Source organism: Dermacentor albipictus, chromosome 1 (assembly GCF_038994185.2).
Source record: "Dermacentor albipictus isolate Rhodes 1998 colony chromosome 1, USDA_Dalb.pri_finalv2, whole genome shotgun sequence".
Lineage (NCBI taxonomy): Eukaryota > Metazoa > Arthropoda > Arachnida > Ixodida > Ixodidae > Dermacentor > Dermacentor albipictus.
The window spans coordinates 266,067,595-266,082,889 of record NC_091821.1 but is presented as its reverse complement, the minus strand read 5'-3'; the positions used below and the strand labels follow the sequence as shown (position 1 = coordinate 266,082,889).

At 43.0% G+C, this 15,295-nt stretch overlaps 1 protein-coding gene across 1 annotated transcript in view; it reads left to right on the top strand.

Annotated features, from left to right (window-relative positions):
- Positions 1 to 15,295, top strand: part of Tsf2 (transferrin 2) — a 75,621-nt gene that overhangs the window by 42,940 nt on the left and 17,386 nt on the right. Inside the window, exons 6-8 of the mRNA XM_065448735.1 lie at positions 2 to 105; positions 667 to 806; positions 7,781 to 7,896. Coding sequence (XP_065304807.1) covers positions 2 to 105; positions 667 to 806; positions 7,781 to 7,896 — 360 coding nt within the window. The remainder of the gene's footprint in view (position 1; positions 106 to 666; positions 807 to 7,780; positions 7,897 to 15,295) is intronic.

Genomic DNA, 15,295 nt, shown 5'->3' with positions numbered 1-15,295 from the left:
GGAAGATATGTGGAGCCCTTCACAAAGCTGCGCAGGTGCCCCGTCCCTCCTGCTGTGCTTTGTGTGGTTTCAGAAAAGGAGGTGGAGAAATGCCATCGCATGAGGGTTAGATTATTGCCTTCTTTCCAGTGCCTGTAACTTTTTTGAATTTGGTTTGCTTTAATTGCATTTGGTGCAGTCTGCCTTCTTCCATAGGCAACTAGCAAGTCTTTATTGTTTTCTTAGCTCATTTTCAGTATGCAGTAACGCAACATTGTCGAATATTACCAGCAACCTTAGGAAAGATGAACACGGAAACAGGACAGGATGAGTGCAAATTGTCCAGAAAACTGGTGGAGCAAACAAAAAAAGTATTTCTTTTAATCTTGAATTGAGGGACATAGCGGAAATCTCATCCTAAAATATTGAAGTAGTATTTTAGGTGGTTATTGTTATCTATAAGTACACAAGAGCTAAGACAGAATTTTGTTAATTTCATGTCACAGTACAGCCCATATAAATTATTGATGCAGCAAGTGGTCTAAGGCTGTTGAAGATTGAACCTGGAGTGGTATAGTAAATTTTAACCTATTGTAGTTTACACATGTTTGTCTGTCTGTATTGGCTACAGAGTAGTATGTGTGGTGCCACCCTCTGTATTGACCTTTTTATCATTATTCCTTGCAGACAGCCTTCAAGTCCCAGATGCTGAAGCCAGACCTTAACTGTGTGCGTAGCCATAGCCACCTGGGTTGCATGCACATGATACGAGATGGCCTTGCAGACCTTGTTGTTCTTGAGGCAGGCGACATATACCGAGCTGGACAGTAAGAATTTTCTTTCTCCTCTATTGTAACTTTGGTCATTCATTGTAAGTTTAGTGCAGGTTGTGTGGTTGTCGCAAAGTTAACTAATTGCACTGAGCTAAAGATATTTGGTTGTTATGGTACATTGTAAGGCAAAAAGGGATATAAAGTACACTTCCTTAATTTTACCTTGATGAGAGCAACAAGATTTATAGGATAATGCCCCAGTCAAATTAAAAGAAGAGGCAGAGGAAACCTCTATGCACGTTGCTTCATTTGGTCATATCTACGGGATTCAAATGTGCACCCAGTTTTTGTGGGTTCCTAGTAGAAACAGTGTGCATCCAAATCTAATGCCCACCTATTGTACAAACTGGAATGTAGGTCAAGTGGAAATATAGGTCGAATGCACACCTACTATAAATGCCATGCACAAACCGCCGACAACATTGTCTGTCGCCAAGGCTACGAAGCAAAGACGGGCTCGGGCGAGCACTGTTCCTTGTTAGCGCCTATGCGCAGGCTGTCATGTTTGCATCCTTGATCGTAATTTAACACTTCTGTCAGCCTTTAGCGATGTCTTGAAGCAGCTGTTGCATAGTTGGGTGCTTTAACACGTACGAAAACTTGTCAGGCATACACGTAGTTTCCGGTGCTGCTTCGCAAGCAAGAGCGACGGCGGTGGTGGATCGCAGCTGTTCGACGAAGAAGATAAGCAATCGCGCTTTGTTTACTGCAGTTTTAGAGCAATCACTGTGTTTTTATTTTTTGCTTGATGTCGCTGCGTCTTTAGTGAGCACTTCCACAATTAAACTTAGATTAGATTATTAGGTTATGGTGTTTTACCTGCCAAAACCCCGATCTGATTATAAGGCACACCGTATTGAGGGACGCCGGAAACTTGGACCATCTGGAGTTCTTTAACATGGACCTAAATCTAAGTACACAGGTGTTTTTGCATTTCACCCCCATCGAAATGCGCCCACCATGGCCGGGATTCAATCCTGCGACCTCGTGCTTAGCAGACCAACACCTTAGGCACTAAGCAACCACGGCAGGTTGTTTAAACTTGGTCGCCTTGTCTGAAGTCTAGAAAATACGATAAACATTAGGTTGTTGTTACTGATGAGCCGCGTTTCTCTCCTTTAAAAAAATAAATAAATAAAGATGCGAAAAGCTAAGCCAGAGAATGAGGAGCGAAGCTGTGAAGCGCTCATTGTGGTTAGATGCTTCGAACAAAGGGCTCCATGTTAAAAAGCAGGTGACAGCGCCTTCAAAAAAACGTCACACAATCACCCATGCATTGCATGGAATCGGCTTTTGCTCTACTTATCGATGGCACTAAAATGCGACCTGTGGCATATAACGTTCATTGTATGCTCGCCTCAGCTATCTGCATGCTGACTGTGCAACCTAGCATCTGGGAGCATTAAAGGATTTTGACAGGGCATTCAACCTCGTTTTGAATGGCTCCTCCTATCACTTCGTGGTAATGGGAAACACCTGAACTTCGCCCTGATGTCTGCAACTAATGCATGTTCGCTTTACCCCAGCTGTGTCAGGCATTGTGGTCAATTCTGAAACCTTCATGTTTCTTTTTTTTTTTCTTGCTAGTGGTGGTAGCAAGGGCTTGTTCTCTTTTTCTTCTTTTCCATGAAATGGGCCAATATATCTTCATGTTGCTTCACTGCAGTTGTCTTTGCTTTGAAAATGATTTCAATGTAGCATGCAGTTTACAAGTATTACATACTTATTGCCATGATTTGTATTTGCTTTCAAAGTGTTAATATTGTGTCAACGCCCCCCTTTAACACGAGCGTAATTAAAAAGCGCTGCATTGGCTATTCAGACTCGGGGGCACTACAACAGGCAATACAACATGCGATTTAATTCTACATTTGCATGCGAGGGTGATACTAGTAAAAATGGTGGTGACACTAAAAAATAACGCAAGGTGTAAAAGCAAAATACTCTTGACTGACCAGGAAGGCAAGTTTTCAGCTTTGCCGTCTTCCAATACAGTCGAACCTCGATATATCGAACAGCGCGGTGATCGCAAAATAGTTGGATATAGCCAGAATTCTATATATAATATCACGTAGAAAACGCGTCAAAAACTAGCGCAAATCAATCAATGAACCAATCGTGGCGCAATAGATACTCACATGAAGCTTCAAACAAAGTATTTATTTAGTTCGCTGAAAGTACTGAAGCAGCATAGCCTGCTTCATATTGGCAACCGCGTGCTTGACCACGGCGTCCTCAACATAGTCCAAATGGTCCACAAGAGACGGTCCAGTGCCTTCTATTGCACCGCAGTAGCGGCGTACAACGGCCAAAGCAGCTACAGCCTCAGTTGCAGTCGGGAGCGGGGCAACATCAGCGCTTGCTGGATCAGCCTCGGCAGCGTCTTCGTTTGGCCGCTCAGCAGTCACTTCTGCCGCGATCTCCACGTCTGTTAACTCCGCCACTGTTCCGGTGCTGTCGTCACCGCCAACGAAGTCCGCAATGCACATGATGTGTGGCTCAGCACCGACAAAGCGCTCCAACTGGCGCACGGCGGGGGCAAGCCTTGCCGTGCGCGCGTGATTGAGGCGGCTTGCCCCGCCGTGCGCGCATAGGTGCGCGCGTGATCGAGGTGGCCGTGCTGGCTCCAAGCCGCCACGTGTGTACCCTGCTACGTTCAAATGGCGCCCTCGGCGCAACCGATGTGGGCAGCTGTCGTACGCAGCAGTCTGGAACGCCAATCGCGCCGCCGCTATCTTCGAGAGTGTTGCGGGAAAGCTCGCCTTCCGTCAACAGAGCGCACTTGGTCTGGGGCGGCGGAGTTCGATATATCCATTTTACATCCGGCCCCGTTCGAAATAAAGAATTAAAAATGCATGCGATTTTCCATGTGATATAGAAATTGTTCGATATACGCAATAATTCGATATATCCGTGTTCGATATATCGAGGTTTGACTGTATCTCCTTTGCGTGCTCCCGTGAAAAAAACTAAACGCTCTGCTTGTTTCTCGATGGAACATGTGAAATGCATGGTGTGCAGACAGTGGTAAGATGCAAGCATAAAAAAATCAATCAACCCTTAATTATTGCCAGAATTTCATATGCGCTATTTTTCTCAAGCTCATCATGCTGGTTTGCAAGCTTTACAGTTGCTGGCTTCTCATGTGGCCGCGTCTGTATGAACTATGCATTCATAGGCACGACAGTGCTCCCTCAACCTACTATAAAAAAACACGACATGCAAACGAAGCAAGTGTGTGCATAAAGAACATTGGTTCACACGTTAACAAATGAAGCAATTAGCAGCCGGGGCATTATAATGAAAGCGGCATACTGGCGATGAACTCCATTTCGTAGGCAAGCTTGTTGATGCTCATCTGCGGCAAACACTTGGCGCGTAAGGAGACAATGTCGTCCCAGACAGCCGTGAAGTCGGACAAATGTCCACTATTGTATATTGTGATTTCATTGCTCACACTGACACTGCAGAAGTAACTATCTGGGACGCGCAAGCGGCAAATCACACGCACACACATCAGTCATGCCTGCAGTGGAAGGAGGCATCTCCGGCATGAGGCCTACCTGCGGTTACAACGGCTGCCGCTACGCGGCTTTCAGTCGTGCCCCCATAGGCACTGCACATGGCGGATAAACTGGAATATAGGTCAAGTGGACATGTAGATCAACCCCTTACCTTGCAGTGAAAAATAGAGAGAGATAGAGAGAAAAAAAAAGAAAAAAACACAATTACAGAAATGTGTTTATATTCACAACATTGTAACTGTTAGCGATCATGCACGAAGCTCCCACACTGAAGCCTGAAAGTGTGTCCTCAAGCTGTGGATACATTGCATGAAGCCCATGAAATGATGTTTATGTCATTTCATGGCGGCGGCAGTTTTTCTTTTTGTGTACGCTGATATTGCACACTTTTTTCGGAAACGGTAAACTGGCACTGAGTGGCTATTTTGCCCTTCGCTTTGGCGAAGCGTCAACGTTTGTCTTGAATGCCACTGAAAACTTCATGTGCCACTACTCGTTGCCCACCAGAGAAAAAGCAAATCGCATCAGAGGTTGATCCCAAGAGGGCACGCAAGAAAACAAAACACAGCGACAAAAAAAAAAAAAGAAAAGCCAGCAGTCACATTTGGATATTGATATGGCTTTGGCTATGCATTTGGCAACATGCACATCGTAGGTTGCCAGAAGACGACTCGCATTCTGCTAATGATTGCTAATAAGACGAGAGGTGACTTTAGCCTGCTTTTTTCAAGAAAATATTTCGACTTATATTCCAGTTTATACTGTAATTTTATAACTACGAGTGGGCGAATATTCAAAGTTTCAGATATGAATCAAATAATACACACAAACTATTCTTATTCAAAAATTAACTATTTGGTACTTCCAAATATTGAAACTAACCAAATATTTCACTACAGACTGTTAAAGAAGGGTTACTGTTCTCCATCTGCTAAACAAAATATTGCAAATTATCAGAAGTAAACAAGGACAATGTTTTTGAAGCATTGCAAAAACAATGGGTAATGAAACCCATGTTTTTGGTTTCATGGCAGTAGCCTACGTGAAAACCTGTGATTTTTGCTTGCAGTCTGTAATTTAGTGTTCCTTGCAGTGTAGTCATGTAGCAGTTTTATCCTTTACGCTACAACCAGTGATGTTTTTCTTGGAAAGGTCTCTTTCACATGTGTCTACGGCACGCAAGCCCTTCAGCAGCTTTTTAATTTTTCTCTACTTGAATTTTTTTTTAACAACCACTTATTTAGCATGTTTTGGAAAGCAAGTCATACAGACGCCATTCATTCTTGAAAAGCTTGTTTGCAACTAGGCTCTAAAGATGTTGAGTGCAGTTCTTTTATTCACACTTAGTAAGATCTTGTGTTAAAACTGATGGTGATTGTCCGTGGTAGCAGGCTGTGTATTTTTCACCAGTCACTACAACTTTGGTACTTAGTTATTCCAAAATAAATATCCCTACTATAAATATGTGCGTCTGCATTTGGCTATCTGATTTTCAGTACTTGCTATTTCTATTCGATTTGTATTCAAAAAATTTTATATTCGTCCACCTCTATTTTAACATAAAAATGTGGCTTCCCTCTAATTCTGGTATTAAGAAATGTAATGAAATCTGCTTAGTTTACTTTCCCAGAATGAAAATTTATTTACCCTTAATGACCATCATGATCAGTCTCAGATAGCTTTTTACCGCTGTTTACGGACCACAACATGTTGCCTTCCTTGTCCAGGCTGTGTGCGAATTTTCTGAGAAAAAGAAGAAGCGGGCATGTGAGAAAAGCAAGCCAAGCTCTTTCTGGCCGGCACTGTTGATGTGGTATATGAAATGCCTGTCAGTTGCAGCTGGGTCTACGTCGGTCAAACCTGCCGATGTAACAATGAGCGATTAAAGGAGCATGATGCTTCTATAAAGTGTGGATCAGGCTTACATTTGCCTATCCACTGTGGCTCATGCATGTGTGCTCCGCAGTTGGCAGACACACTATTACTTGGCAAAAGGCACGACCATGTTGCGCGAGCATTGATAGAGCCATTTCATACAAGAAAAAGAGTGTGCGATGCATTAGTGTTCCTTCGTTGTCACTTTTTCGCAATGAGCAGCAGTTTTTAGATGAGGCTATGTAGGTGATATTGGTCCTTCTTGGTTGCAGTTTGAATCCTAAAAAGTTGGAAGTGTACTGTATCACAGAGGCGGTGACCAGTGGTCGTAACAGCACATATAAAGGGCAAAGGAAATGGATAGATAGATCAGTGATGTCCCCTATTTCTTTGCCTTTTATTTATTTTCTTTTAAATTGCCTCTGGGCTCTGTCTGGAGCCTTAAGTAAATGACAAAGTATTGGGAAAAAACAGAACAGTTGAAATGTAAAAATATAAACAAAAATGCAGACGTGTTCTGAGTATCAATAGCTTATATGATGGAAAAACAAAAAACATAGTCATACATGTGCAAAATGTAGATGTGTGCCAGCAAAACAAGTTGCATAGAAATATAAATAAGAATACAAACCACCAGGTGAAAGTGCACAATTAATTTTAGACATACAGCATGGTCTCAGTATTTTTCACAACCTCATGCAGAATCAGTGCTGGGGAACTCTATTAAAATGAAATTTAACATTAGACAGAGCACATGAAATGAAGGTGTGTGTTTCTTCAAAAACTATGGTTGAATCGAAGCTAATTAGATAGCCATTATGACATGCATGTGGGGGATTTGTTCTTCCCGTGTTAGCATTGTGTCTTGTGGTAGTAAATATAGAAATGAACGAGTTCAGGACCTAATGATTCAAAATGATGCACTATTGACAATAGGCAGCAGACTGTCTTGCCTATCTTGTGCATTTTCATGGCCATGACAATGTTTTGAAGGATGACAAAGATGAACATGTTAAAAGTCGCATATGATTTCATGATCACTGTTCTCTAGTGGTTTGCTCTAATGGCTATTCATTTTCCCTAACACCGTTGGTCAGCATATGACTGTCATCATCCCTGCAGAGCATCACCACACATCTTGTTGAAATCGCATGCCTGTCAGTCACATTCAAGGCAAACCTGTTGTCTTCTGTGGGCAGGGCCACCACAGTTTTGACCACTTTGTGGTTGTGCTGCACCTACACATATTTTCACTCTGAAATGTCCTACTGTAGTCTGCTGCGTTTGCTTTTTTGAGCTTCCACCAAATAAACTGCCAAAAAACATGTAATTAGACAGACTCTGTTTGACAGACCAAGTGTTCCGCAAGTTATGAGAATTGCAAGGGACAACAATAATTGCTATGCTTGCACAAAGCAATGATAATGTAAACAGAACCACTCACTTTACAATATTGCATGGCACAGAAAAGTACTTTATACTCTGTCCCTTTCCTTCAAACTGAACACAAACTTTATGTGAAAGGGGAACTATTAAGTAGGTAAATTTAAGATGTTTTATTCCTTCTAGTTCTTTTGGCCTCATCCCAATCATCACCGAGCAGTACAACTTAGATGAGCCATACTACTACGCTGTCGCCGTGACTCTCCAAGGGGACAAGGAGACCGATCTGTTGTACCTCAAAGGTGAGCATCAATCTATGAATTTAGAGACTACAATAGCTCATCTTCCCTGCGCAGACTTTATAATTACAGTACAACGCCATTGACATACCGTATTCACTCGAATCTAGGCCGGCCCCAATTCTAAGCCGACCCCCGGATGTCCAAAGCCAGAAAAAAAAAATAAAAAACTTACCTTGAATGTAGGCTGAACAAAAAAAGTGAGGACACTGTTCACAAAATGATAACAGCATTTATTTAATATGAAGATGCCGAGCTCACTCTACGTCATCACCACCGTTAGCCTCGTCTCTATAGCCCAGCCCAGACCACACGTACGCTTGCGGACGCACGCATGCTCGCGTCCGTGAACTCATGCATGCACAGACAGTGCGGCAACACACGCGTCAAAACGCGGAGTTATCTCGGTGAACAGCTCCTCTCTGTTATTGCACGCGTATCTTTCTTATCGCTGTCATCTCCTCCTGGCGGCACATGCAAAAGCATCTCCCATTGCCCCCTTCCAACGATGGACGTTTTAAAGCGAAAGCTTTACTGGCCGTGAACTTGCAATTTTGCCGTGGCGGTGCTCTGAGGAGGCACATGACGTCACAATGCGCGCCTTGCCGCGGAGATTTCTCTCTCTCGCGCTCCCTAGTCACTACTACGCATGCGCCACTAGTAGCACCGAGCCACAGGTGTTCCACCGATGCGCCGCTGCCGTTTGGTATGATGTTACACCGCGTTTCTCATCATTGTGCTCGCCTCCGCTCGCTTCGCCAGCTGCATTGCATGCCTGACAACATGTCGGAGGATTGAACAGGAGAGCTCGCGTGCGCCGCAACCACAGTTGAGGCGGCAGTATGGACGGCGACAATTCTGATAAGCAGGAGGAGGCCTGGAATCGACATCGGAACGAGATGAAGAGGAAACGAATCGCCCAGGAAAAAGACAAACAGCTTGCTGAACGACTGGCTAAACACCACAACATAGCTAGACAACCAGACTAACCTGGATTTGCAATCAAGATTAACCAAGGCTAACCATGCTATGCCTTAGCTTTCGCTACTTATATCCTGGCATAGCCGAGCTAAGCCACTGGCAATTTTTTCTCATCGATGCTGAAGTCCCACCTGGCTTACTATGCCTCTGCGGCTAGCACAACTTTTCGGTTAAAAGCAGCACTATAGTGTGCCATTACAATAACGCCACGCCACATGCCGATACCATGGAACCAGCTCCAATATGACACAGGTCAACGCGCCGACATCGCTCGTGTACTTCAGTTGGCTACTGGCCAGTGTTGCCAGGTTGGACAAGGCGACTAGCCCAAAGCTAAAGAAATTGTAGCCCAAATGTAGCCAAACGCAAAAAAAAAGCAAGAAAGAAATTGTAACCAAATATAGCCATTTTAGTTTGCAGTTTTATTTGCACATACATTTTCCCATTCGACTATGGCAATCCATTTTTGTGCAAACCATCGTACCACATGTACGTGACGGTTGACTTTTGACATCAACAACAGCGACATCATGCTTGCACACAGAACACTTTTTGGTTGACCCCAGAAACACAAGTTCTGGTGAATCGCTGCAGAGGGCGAACCTATTGAGATGAATCTCGAATGTAAGCACGAACAAAAAAAAAAATGACAACCATGGCAGCGAAAGCTGACGACAGTCAAAGCTCTCAAACAAAAAGCAAAGTGCTTTCATTGCCATTCCATCTTCACAGAGTGAAATGGTTGTCATTTTTTGTGTTGCGAGTCTGGTGTCGTTGCTCATTCGGAAATTCCCGGGCTCGCAATTGTCGTTTTCGTTCAGCATCACCGGAACGCTCTTCGTCGGTGGTCGTTTCGCGCCAGCGCCGTTTACATTCTCGTTGCTGTTCCCTCCGGCGCTCCTTGTACGCATGTTGTTCTTCGGGTGTACGAACTAAATGGGTCCGTCCCATCAATAACGCAGCTGTTTTTAGCGCTGATATCGCTCCTGCTTATGTAGTGCGATAACCTTGATGCCACGCTATCGTTCACGGCGAGCATTCTAATCTGTTTCGCATTTGGACATCTGCCCCACCGCACTGCACCCGTATGGGTTTGTTAGAAATTCCTAATTCCATTTCTATTGCCGGACGCTGAAAAAACTATGGAAGGTTAGTCACACACAAGTCACAAGTCTTCACAGCTTTTGCTGTGAAGACTTGGAGTAAGCTTCGTCTTTTAAGAGTGGAATGCGATAGCATTCAAAGATCCCTGACTGTTTGTAGGAATCTGTAGCTTATGTAACCATAATGTTTATCTGAAATGCCGACGGCTAACCTTATGCATGAAGGTGAACTTCCCTTTTTTTTTTCTTTCCCCTCCCCCCCCCCCCCCCCCCCACACACACACACTCGGCGAGCACAGTCGCTGCTGCGTATGCGAGCGCCATCTGGATGGTGTTGCAAGGAACCGAGCGCACCGCTCCCATTAATGGCGAATTCGGCAGATCGCACTGCTGCACGCCGGAGTGCTCCAATGTGCCGTTTCATCCTGTCATTGTCGTCCAAGGGTGGCCTGGTGCGTGTCGGTGCGATTTGCCGAATTCGTCATAAGACAGACCTCAAACCACAGCTGGAAAAGGGGTTTGAGTTTCCGCGCAACAGAAATACGTTTTCTTGAATATTCAGATTACAATCCGACGCTATCACGCCTGTAGAGTGTGTGTAATCGTACTAAAAAATTTTCTGACACAGTTTACTTTGAAAAATTCAGTTAGTTCAGTAACACCTATGCGCCATGCGCAGAGCCTGCGCAGTTCGGGATCGTTTTTCTCATATGGACAGCGGTGCCAACATCAGGTGCCGACACCAGATTTTCTGTCGCACAGTGCCCTTAACACTCGCGTTAAAATTCATCTCACAGGTAATGAAAAATGGCAGTAAAGCTTACGGTGAGAAACATGGAGCAAGTCAAATGCTGTACACAGCGTGATACTCCACCCAGAAACAATGGCCATGAACGCACTGGAGCGTGTCATCTACCCGTGCTACCCCAACGTTCTTTGACTGTCTAAGAATGTTGTGCTACCCTTCTTTCATGTCAGCGCCACAATAGCCTGACCCTATTTTATTGCTCTCTTTTTCTGAGCATAGCCATGTTAGTACAGTGTACTGTGAAACACCTTCTGCTCCCAGGCTCATTCCGGTGCCTGGTGATCGGGTGTCTGATAACTGAAACCGAAAAGACAAGGATGAGACGATGTTGCTGGCGCAGATGTTCGCGCGGCGAAACACGGTCTACCTTTAAGTGCATCAAAGATCATATCCATCAGCTCAGACAATGGCGCACTGAGGGTAGTGTGGGCATTTCATGCACGCATACACGCATAACCGCACTGCCAGCTCAGCCATCTAAAACATAGCCTTCAAGATTTATTTGTACTCGATGAGAGCCATCTCTGAAGAGGGGATTAAGGCATCACGTATAGCCCAAACAAACCCAAGTCGCAGATTTTCAATAGCCAAATACTATAGCCATATAGTCAACTCGACCAAGTCGACACCAAAAATTCTTTTTCTGTAGCCCAATTTGGCTATATGTAGTCACATCTGGCAACACTGCTACTGGCCCGGCTAGTAGCGACTGCGATACTGTTGTTTCTAGATGGCGCTAGCTACGGACCATATTTATCATTTTCAGTTAAAATAAGGAGCGTTTTTTTTTTTTAATCCTAGAATTTAAGCCGACCCTACAGTTTTGTATATGATTATTTGGAAAAAACTATTGACCTAGATTCGAATAAATAAGGTAATTTTTACAGCATCGCAGAGAAAGAAAATGTGTTAATAGGAAAATATATCATCCAAACATAATGCCAAGCATTAAAATTTATTGCAGCAGCCTAATTAATATTTTTTTATTTATTTATTTACAGATACTGCTGTCTCGATACATGAGACATAGCAGGAGTGGATACACCAGACACTAGATCAAAACAACATTCAATGAATTTGAAACGTAATTACAAAATGTGGTTAGACACTTCTTTCAAAAACTCTTCATTAGGTTTTCCCCGCAAGGAACCAGCTAGGTTGTTCCAAATTTCAACAGTGCTTGGAAAAAAGGAATACTTAAAACAATTGACAAAAAACTGGAAAGGAACAATATTAAGCGGGTGGGAACGGCATGTGGCACGCCCAGTGGGATGACTAAAGGAAATCGGTACGCGAATGCAACTTTGGCCGTGTACAATCTTATGTAGCCCGTGATATGTTTAAGTGTGCGTCGATGAGCCAAGGGTTCTATTGATAATGCGCATGAGGGAGATGAGGGAGAAAAGTTGCGGTCATATCGGCGAAAAATGAACCGTATTGCTTTCTTTTGTATGGCTTCAAGCTTACTAATGTTGCCTCAGTGTATGGTGCCCATACCACTGAGGCGTACTCTAGTAATGGTCTGACGAGGGTTTTATAAGCTGTTAATTTGCAGTCCTTAGTAGAGCACTTGAGGGTTCGCTTTAAATATCCCAGTTTCCTAAGTGCCCTAGCGCATATTGTTTCAATATATAAAGGTGCCGTTTTAAGTTTTGAGTGAAGGTAACTCCAATATATTTGAAGGTATTCACAGAATTTAGGTAGTGCCCATTGCAACTGTAACTGAAACTTAACAGCTGCTTTTTATTAGTGAAAGTCATTTGTACAGTTTTTTGGTAATTAATACTCCTTTGCCACGCGTTGCTCCAACCACAAAAGGATGAAAATACATTAAGAACCTCTTGATCTCGTCTGTTAGTTACTCTGGTATAGAGCACGCAGTTGTCAGCGTACAATCGCAGTTTCACTGGTGTGTCCCTAATGAACTGTGTGACATCATTAATGTAAATAATGAACAGAGGGCCCCGGAAGTGACTGTGGCCAACCATGACTGCGCATGATTAAAAGTAACATATTGGGACCTTAAATGTAGCCAATCAGCTATCGAGCCGAGTATTTTGTCATCGTTAATAATTTTACTGAGCCTAAGAAGAAGTTTTCTGCGGCACACCATCTCAAACGCTTTGCTATAATCTATGAATATGGCATCAACCTGACCTCGATTATTTAGAGCCGAAGCGATGTCATGAGTGAATTCAATGAGTTGAGTAGTTGTAGAAAAACCAGAGCGGAAACCGTGTTGATTCTGCCACAATATGTTATTATCAGTGAAATACTGAAGGACATGTTTATGAATTATGTGCTCTAAGAGTTTGCAACAAGTACATGTTAATGAGATAGGCCTGTAGTTGGAAATGAGTTGCTTATTACCCAATTTAAACACAGGAATTACATTGGCAATTTTTCAAATGGCTGGTACAGTACATGTCTCTAATGATTTACAACAAATTATGGTTAGGTAATGAGCATTCCATTCTGCATAGCGCTTCAAAAACGTGTTTGGTATACCATCCAGTCCAGCACCCTTAGTAATGTCGATGTTCAAGAGAAGGTTATAAATGCTGGTATAGCTCATTTCAATTCTTGGAAACGGAGCCATTTCCCGTATAATATTAATGTCGGGGGTGAACAGGACACATCATTTATTACGAAGGATGACGAGCAGGAGGTAGCAGGGTTGATGGTTTTCCAAAACTTAAGTGGATTATTTTTCATAAAAGAGGATATTGTGGTATTAAAATAGAACTTTCTAGCTTCACTCATTTTGGTTTTAGTTCAGATTTAAGCAATTTATTTAAGGACTCCCCGTCATTATTGTGTGCATTCTGTCATTTTTGCAGTCGCTTAACCCTTTGATGGTCAGTGACATAAATATACGGCGCTGCGAACAAGTCCGAAAATGAGTTTGTCGTATATTTACGGCGCCGTCTGTACGGTTAAAAAGCGCGCCAATTTCTTAACTTTTTCTTTTCTGTCATGTGCTGCCAGTGGGCATACAGGGAATTTTTTCGCGCGCCTCCCTCTCTTGGTTTTCGTTGCATGGTTTGTTTTAGCACTAGTTTGCTCCCGCGCGTCTATATGCTACCGCTCGCACATTGGCGCGTGCGCATACGGGCGGCCGTTTGGATTTTGTTTCGTGGGCAGTTTCGGCTTTTTACGCTTGCAAAAGTGATGGCTATCTCGTTACTAATCACTCAAAGGGCAATCGCTTGTTTCTTGCTCGTTTAGTGCTCGCAGAGGTGCGCATAGGAAGGATGCCGCCGTGCATGCGTTTCCGTTTCTTACTTTTTTTTTTAAGACTCGCGAAAACTAATTGCCCTAGCTGGTTGGTGATGAGATGAAGATTAGCAGAAGTTTGTCTCACGTGTTACTTTTTTTGATGGGCACACAACCAAACAGTTTTCTTGAGTGCGCACATCTATGCAGTTCGATTACGCTGTGGACGTACATATTAGTGTAAGAGCAGGAACATTCAAGACTTGCGAAATATTCTCGTGTGCGGATTTTCAAAGCCTTGAACTATGTGCATAAAAATGCATCAAATTTTAAATTCTGATAAGTTTATTTCCGTTTTTATTGTTGTTATTCATGAATGAAGAGTGCATATATACCAACGCAAAATATTTTTTTCTCACTTTACGGTCACCCTAGAAAAATTATGGTAAATCTTTTTCGAAATAAGTCCCTAAGAAGAATTAGAATCGGCAATAAAAAAAAATCAACCCTGGGCGGTCGCATATGGTGAAAAAAATCGACCCTTAAAGGGTTATTGCGGCGTTTGAGTTGTATAATTGGTCTAATATACCACGGGTGTGTAGCATGGCGTTTTATGCTCTTTTTAGGAATAAATTGCATTATACACTCATTAACTATACTATAAAATTGGTTGGTCAACATATCGACACTGTAGTGTTCACTCCAAGACATAAAATCATCAAAACATGATGCAAATTTAGCAATAATAGAAGTGCCGTCAGCATGCTCAAAATTCAGGACAGTTTTAAACGTTAGTTGTACTAGTACACAAGCAACATTTAGATGAACAATAACAGCCTTATGGTCAGAAATTCCGTCAACAACACGGCACTGATATCCATTCTTTACCAATTCATCATTGACAAAAACAAGATCTAAGACAGATCTTCGCGTGTTGTATCGACAACCAGCTGCAATAGATCAAAAGCTACTGACATGTCAATTAACGAATCACAACTTATCCTATCACGGCCAGTTTATGATAACGAATGCCAATCTATAGCGGGTGCATTAAACTCACCGGTTAGTACCAGTTTAGAACAGTTAAGCTTTTGTCCGACAATATAATCACTGAACGCACCTATTCACCTCTTTGGCGATTTCAATTACCCTAACATTGACTGGCCTCTGCTTTCTGTAACCAACAGGTCCCCGTTATCCGAAGCTAAACAATTTATTGATCTTATTCTAGACTTCAACCTACATCAGGTGATATCATGTCGTACAAGAGGAGATAAGACCCTTGACCTTATGC